At 39.9% G+C, this 7,413-nt stretch overlaps 2 protein-coding genes across 2 annotated transcripts in view; one reads left to right on the forward strand and one right to left on the reverse strand.

Annotated features, from left to right (window-relative positions):
• gxylt2 (glucoside xylosyltransferase 2) overlaps positions 1–1,626 on the reverse strand; it is a 19,486-nt gene extending 17,860 nt beyond the window's left edge. Inside the window, exon 1 of the mRNA XM_014029812.1 lies at positions 1,170–1,626. Coding sequence (XP_013885266.1) covers positions 1,170–1,504 — 335 coding nt within the window. The 5' untranslated portion in view covers positions 1,505–1,626. The remainder of the gene's footprint in view (positions 1–1,169) is intronic.
• Positions 1,627–2,858: 1,232 nt separating this feature from the next.
• LOC106533486 (protein SHQ1 homolog) lies at positions 2,859–3,886 on the forward strand (the record flags this gene model as incomplete). Its single annotated transcript, XM_014029813.1, is given in 3 exon segments — positions 2,859–2,946; positions 3,549–3,702; positions 3,822–3,886. Coding segments are annotated over 2 exon segments (208 nt in total), but the record flags the coding sequence as incomplete, so codon positions are not given.
• Between the last annotated feature and the right edge of the window lie 3,527 nt (positions 3,887–7,413).

The raw sequence follows: 7,413 nt of genomic DNA on the forward strand, positions 1-7,413 counted from the left end.
ATTAACATATGATCTGATTAGTCAACTAATCAAAAAATAATAATCGGTGATTAATCGACTATAAAAATAATTGTTTGTGGCAGCTCTGGTTGATAGTAAAACCAAAGTTATGACAATTATATGATAATTACAGAACTTTTTTTTAAAAAAATGGTCATTTTTGAAGCAGAGAGGAGCATCGAGCGGACTGATTGGGGAAATTTCCAGTCAGTCTGCCTGGCAGCATTAATCATATTAATCCTGAAGTGCCAAAAAAATAATCGATTTAAGCTTTTCTGACAACTAATTGCATACGATACGATCTTGCCCAACTCTATTGTAGAGGCGTGTTTACTTATTATATGGAAGTTCTTTTGATTCTGTATAGTTCATGGGATATTTTGCTAACAGAACAGGTAATAGCATGAGTACATGTTGATCAGTCTCAGCTACTACCAAACCAAATGTTCTATCAACATCTGTCAAACCGACTGACTTATTGCCAATTTTGGGTCGTACAAGATGACCTAGTTTTGGCAGCCATCTTGCATTCATTGGGCTGACCTATTACATAAAATCCATCAAGTGGTTCATGAGATATTTCMCTAACAGACAAACGGGCAAAAACATCATCACCCTTCTTTACCTTTCTCACTCACTTCTAGACAACTTGAACAGCATGTGTGTGCAGTTTTCAGCCTTATTTCAGACTTGCTCTTTCAGCTTGAGCACACCTGATTCCATTCATTAATTACAGTGTCAAGTTTACCTTTACCTTATTAAATCCAACAGAGCAGTGAGAAGATGGCCTACTTTCAACAGCAGGGTTCAATGATGAGGAAATCTGAGGCCAAGTGATTTATTTCCTGTGCGTGTGTGTGTGCGTGCGTGTGTGTGTGTGCGTGCGCGTGTGTGTGTGATATCCTGCTCTAAACATGACCAAGTAATCACATCTGTCATGCTCTCTCTGCTCTCGTTTCAGCCAAATGCCTGAGCAGCACACAAATAATGGCTCCAACACACTGGAAAATTATTTTTAAGATGAACTGCAGCCAAATAGATTATTTTTTTAGGCAAGATCATCCAGGGTTTGTTTAAATAAAACTTCCCGGAAAGATGAGATGTAAAAAAAAAAAAAAAAAAAAAAAAAAAGAGAGAGAGAGAGAGAAAGCAGGGAAACTCTCCGTCACCTTCTGGTATTCACGCTGCCCCTTCCTCTGTTAAAAGCTCTGCTTTCTTTTCCCACTTCAGCGACTGGTTTTCTCGCCAACTTGGCTTCGTTTTCCAGGTAAGACGACGGCGACCAGGAGGACTCGCCGCCCTCCTCCAACTCCCGAGCCTCTCCAACTTCTTTCAGCGGCAGCGAGTCGCCCGCGCCGCCGCCGCCGCTGCTGCTGCTCCCCAAAAAGTACAAAAGTAGAAAAACTCCGAAACCCGCGGCGATCGCAACTACTCTGCAGTGGATCCGCATGGCGGTGAGAGCGACTTGTTGCGGGAGGGGAAGGCCGGTCGGGACTCCGCTCATGTCTGCAGCGGCGGAGGGAGAGCGGCCCGAGCTGACATTTTGTCACCGCTCCCCTCTCGCATGTTCCTGCAGATGATGGAGAGCAGAGAGAGCCGCTTCTCCCCGGCCGTCCGCGGAGGATACCGAGGAGGCGTGGCTTCTTCTGRCTTACCGTAATGCTTACTGTAATACCGCACCGTGTTATATTTGTTTCTAAAGTTTCTTGAAACAATGCTAGAAGAAGAAGAACAATATGCAACATCAAACAAGGATTGTTAAATATTTAAACTGATGAAATATGCAGGTCCTTCCCCAAAAAGGATGTTGCCAGGATGGGAGTATTTTTTTTTCTAAAACGTGTACTTTTCTGCACTGATGGTACATTTTTCAGATATGCAAGCTGTCCATGCCATATGCATTGATGCACCCCCATATCATCAGCGAGGCAAGTTTTTGAACTGTGTGTTGATAACAAACAGCCCCTTTCTTTTTTTAACCTTAAGAACATGCTGTTTGTTGTTTCAAAAAAATTTAAACTTTACTTCTTCAGACCACAGGACAGTTTTCCTCTTTGCCCCAGTCCATCTGACTGGAGTAAACTTTGGCCCTAGAGAAAATGGCAGTGATTCTAAATGATGTTAATATAATGTTTCTTCTTTGCATGATCCGTCCATCCGTTAGTCCCTCCGTCCGTCCGTCCGTCCGTCCGTCCGTCCGTCCGTCCGTCCTTACTGTGTCTGACAAATAAATATGGATTTCATTGCATCCTGCTTTTTTTTTTTTTTTACAATGTCCCTTTTCCCCCCAAAACTGGGGTTGTATTCAACTTTYAACGGTTAAATATTTGTTTTCTCCAAAACAATTTAAGTCCTGGGCACTGCACAGGCACAAATGTCTCTGTGTATTGCAACAATAATGRACAAAGAAAAGAACAGGGTGAAAGAATATTTAGCTGAACACAACAAAACAGAAAACAAGTAGATTAAAGTATCAGAAAAACAACTCAATCTGTATTAAAAGCCGGTGATAAGAAATGTTTTAAAAAGATATTTAAAAAGTGGAAATTACGAGGAAGAAAATCTACTTTGTAAATGATTATGACTGTTTTTCTTGTATGACTTTTTCTTACAGAAATAAGTTTTTTGTTTTCCCTTCAGTGAAATCAAACAGCCCGTTTATACTATACATTACGGTAACATGGAGGTTCAGTAAACAGCAGTCTGTGCATGTGAGGATAGCCACGAAGTGTTTAGCCGGWTGAGTATGTGTTGTGTTTATCATTTCAACCTTATGTACTTTTAATAACTTGAGCTAAAACGGTTCACATCGAGTCCGCGGTTTAAAGTTGATAGCGTTACATGTGTGCTTTCGGCAGGTGCTGTCTGCTGCATCCCACGAGGAGGCAACTCGTGTTGTTAGCTTGCAGCTAACAACAAACGGAACTCCCTTTAAGAATCCGCTAAGTCAGTATGACTTCTATTTTTTCGACAAAATGGACCGTATTATAGACAACGCTGATTGTTTTACAATTGTGATGGTCTATGTTTAATTTCGGTTTGTTTAAAAGCAAACAAACAGCTTGTTTTTCATAAATATTGAAAACTTAAAACAGAAGAAAAGACACATYAAGTGCTGCAAGTTAATGTTATTTATAGAAATATTATTATTTTGCCATGGGAGATCAGCCGGAAAACAGTGTAGACTTTTATTAATAGAGAAACATGATAAAATAATTATTTTTGGGTCTCTCGGCTTTTTTTTTATCCAGATCATGCTGCAGTGAAATGACAGACCTGTTCAATCTAGCAGCAGAAATTAGTATTTTAAAARATATTAATATACCATAAAAAGTTTTTGTAACTCGCAGCTTCAGGTGGATTTATGTCCTCGACTCAGGAAATATTATTATTTTRCTGTCACATTTTCCAGACATAAACACTATTTGAGCCACCCACCAGGGGGCGTGCTGCTCTGAGCTGTGCTGTGATTTATTCAGTCTGGATCAGGAACATCATCCTGTAAATCAGCTGACAGTCCCTCTTGTCGTTTGTGCTTCTGCTTCCAGGTTTAGTCAGAATGATAACTCCTGCCTTTGACTTGAGCCAGGATGCWGAACACCTGATCTTCAGCATCCGGGTACCTTTCACCAGGACGTCAGAGTTCGACCTGTTCATTGACGGGACAGATTTTAAGTTTTACGCAAAGCCCTACTTTCTCAGGTGAGTCCTCCTCCACTGACYTGTTTTCAACTAGCAGCATCCTTGTAAGACTTCAGTTTGGATGTGAAATATTTATTTTTTTATGTGTGTAAAGAAATGTTTATGATTGTTGTTGTCAGATTAACTCTTRCTGGAAGAATTGTGGAAGATGGAAGGGAGAAGGCCACATTTAACATTGATAAAGGTGGGTCGRATATTAAACAAAACAAATTACATTTACTTCATGCACATACAGTGGCAGTTAAACAGTACAGCTTGTTAAACACAGTTGGRTTGAATGAATGGGTGATTATCAGGCTTCTGCAGAACTTGGAAGAAGTGATTCAAAGACTGAATCTGTTGTGTTAGAGAAGGATAAAAAAATAAAACATGCAGGGCTGCGGCCCTCCAGGACCAGTATTGCCCCACCCCTGGCCTAGACCATCGTACCCTTATCTGTCTGCTAAAGCTTTTATTATAACAAAAAAGAGGGCGAGTTAAGATGTTTGTCAGGGTTCTTTCATCTTTGTACAGAAAGCTTCCCCACTGTGCCAGCAGACAGTTTATTAAGCTGTCTGTTATGGGACAGTTACCCTCCATGTTTTCTCCACACAGCCCTCTGGTTTTAGCAGCTTGCTCTGAATTTTAAAGGCTTAAWTTGAACAACTGCAGTCGAGACTGAAAAACATTTATTGAAGGACAAACAGTGTTGTAATTTTCCAAGTGTCACCAAATATGTTTGGATTTTATTTAAACATCTAATTTCCTGCCTTTTTTTTTCTTTTCAGTATGAGTTTTGCACAATGTACTATTCCTTTGATTTTAATGAAATTCCAGAGCGTCCTAATAATATCTATAGAGGTTTTTTGAAACTCCCTCTGCACATTACAGATGGCTGCAGTCAATGGTTTTTTCTATTTCTAACAATGACGATAACAGAGAGCAGTTTGTGTTCACTCATAGGCTCTTTCTTAAGACCATTCTGCAGAATGGATGCACAGACCGGTCTGTGTTTAAGCTCTCTCTGGCCAGTACCTTATTCAACATCACAGAGGTTAGAGCTGGGCGATATGATCAAAATTTTATATCACGGTATTTTCAACATTTTCACCGGTTTCACTGTATTTGACGGTATTTTTCTTTTCATCACAGCTCAGCTGATAATGAAATGTACAAACTCTGCTCATTGAGTTTTTTTCTTTTACTGTACTTCTGTCTGTGTCTCTGTTTCCCTCCTCTGTGTCTGTTCTTCTCTGACTGGTGGTTGGAGACAGTAGTCACGCATTTTGGTCCAGTCGTGAAGGAGGAGGGTTAAGACTAGCTAACTAACTAATCACTAACTAACCGCGTTAAATCTAACTGTGCACATCACTGAAGAGGTGTTTACTACATTCAGCGACGGTGAAAACGGGATGTTTTTTTAAACGTCAGTCAATATAAGCAGCAGAATCGCCACCTGCTGCTGCAACTAGCTGCTCCAAACATTAGCATGCTAACGCAGACAGCGGTGCAGCAAGAAAAAATGTCCCCCGGGAAACAACAGTTCACTGGCGGTCGAGACGAAATGTTCCGCTATTTAAACCGGAATGTCCGGTATTCAAAAAATTCATATCATAACAAAAATAAAAACCGGTATTCAGTACAAAACGGTATACCGCCCAGCACTAACTGAGATGCAACAGGAGTGGGCTGTGAAACAGTCTTGAACCATTCAGAGGACACACCGAGGCGGTCAMAACACGTCCCAGTCCTGGAAAGAAGCGTCTTATGAATGGGCCTTCTTTTTCAACATAAGAGCAACTCAACCTAATCCTCCATCCAAATGAGCCTTGGTGTGGATAAATTAATAATATATATCGTGATAGACACATGCTCAAGAGGAATAGAAAATATGTCCAATAGAACATTGACAATTTCAATGAACTCTGATCCAGAGCTGCACGGCATTCTGGGAGATGTAGGCAGAGAACAGGCTTTAGCTCTGGGGTCGCCAACCAGTAGCTCATGAGCTCTTCAGAAATGAACAATTAGGAGAAGCAAAATTTAATTTGTCACTGGCCAAACAAACTTTCATTTAATCTATAAATGTCCCTTCCCCTTKGTTTTCAATCAAACAGTTTAGGGCTCAGTATGGTCGATCAGCAGACGATGCATGGTTATATGGTTGTTCGGTGTTCGTTTGCACGCACCTTTCATAGCTCCTTCAGACACCAAGCTCCTGGGAAACTGCTACTGCTGCGGTATACGTCACTGCACAGGGTTTCTTCCAGCTGGAGTCTACAATGCGGAAAAATAATCAGAGACCGTCACTCGATGTTATTTGTTCACAAATCTGTTGCGGTTAAGTTYGTAGTGTGTAATACACTATAATATGATAAACACAAAAAGCACATTCATGTAAATTCAGTGTTTTTTGTGGTAGTTTCATGTGAACTGAAGACAATGTTTTTTGTGCAAAACAAAGTTATTCCAATCGTTTAAGTTTAAAATTAAATGTTGCGAAAAGAAGCTCTTGGACAATTTCCTTTTGTGAAAGTAGCTCTTAAGGAAAAAAAAAGGTTGTAGACCCCTGCTTTAGCTACTCAACCTCTTGACAGCTCAGCTAAGCAAGGTTGGTGGCTTCAGCTAACTCACTCACTCTTTGGTAAGCTAGCAACAACCTGTTGAGTAACATGCTCAGTAACAGTTTCATGTTTCACCACCGTGCCTCAGAACTGCTTAAAGCCTAAAAAAAGAACAACAAAATGAAAGGAGAAAACAAGCAAAACAGCTCGAGAAGAAATTGTGGATAAAAGAGGAGAAGTCACATCACGGCTCTGGCAGTATTACTCAGTCTTTTTTCTCCTGATCCTTATTTCAGATAGGTCAAACAAAACAAATCAATATTTATCAATATTGACTGAAATGAAACACTTATATTTTTATTTATTTTACTGTTGTTTTACCAGGCAAATCCCACTGAGATCACATATCTCTTTTTCAAGGGAGGCCTGGGCCTGAAGGCAACCTATTGTACATGTTTTTGGGGTATGGGGGAAACCGGAGTATCCAGAGAAAACTCACAAGCAGAAAAAGAACATGCAAACTGCCCAAACCCAGGACCTTCTTGCTGTGAGGCGTCGGTGCTAACCACTGAGCCACCGTGCCATATCCTGTTATATTTTTTCAGCCACGTCGCCCAGCCTTAGTGTGGTCATCATTTTTAATATAACTGTTTTTATCCTTGAGATTGAAGTGTCTGTGCCTTTCTCTGAAATACAAAAATCACAGTAGCAGCTAGGGACCTGCTTTGGAAACTACAGTGGATTTAATGAGCACAGTAATTTCTATGTAAACATGTCATTTTTCCACAGTCAACATCGGAAACATCCTAACGTTTATGTAATTACAGTGCCCTGTTTATCTGTCGTTTACATGTAAACAATGGCCTCAGTCAGTCAGGCAAAGAAAAAAAAATGTCTACATCAAGTTATTTCATCCCATTAAACCACTAAACCGTTTGCAATGCTATAATTATTGCAGCTTGCAGCTTCTCATTCTTAACAAACTAGTGTGTAATTTTGTCTTCAACATAAAATCTCAACCAAAGCATATAAAATTCAAGTAAAAGAAATATAGTACAAGATGTTAACAATCTAACAAATGAACTAAATCATGCAAAATTCAAGTCACTCTCTGGAAAAACTATAATAAACATTTATTTATTATTTTTTATTTAACATATTTCTCAAT

The sequence above is a fragment of the Austrofundulus limnaeus genome, unplaced genomic scaffold (assembly GCF_001266775.1).
Source record: "Austrofundulus limnaeus strain Quisiro unplaced genomic scaffold, Austrofundulus_limnaeus-1.0 Scaffold955, whole genome shotgun sequence".
In the NCBI taxonomy this organism is placed as follows: Eukaryota; Metazoa; Chordata; class Actinopteri; order Cyprinodontiformes; family Rivulidae; genus Austrofundulus; species Austrofundulus limnaeus.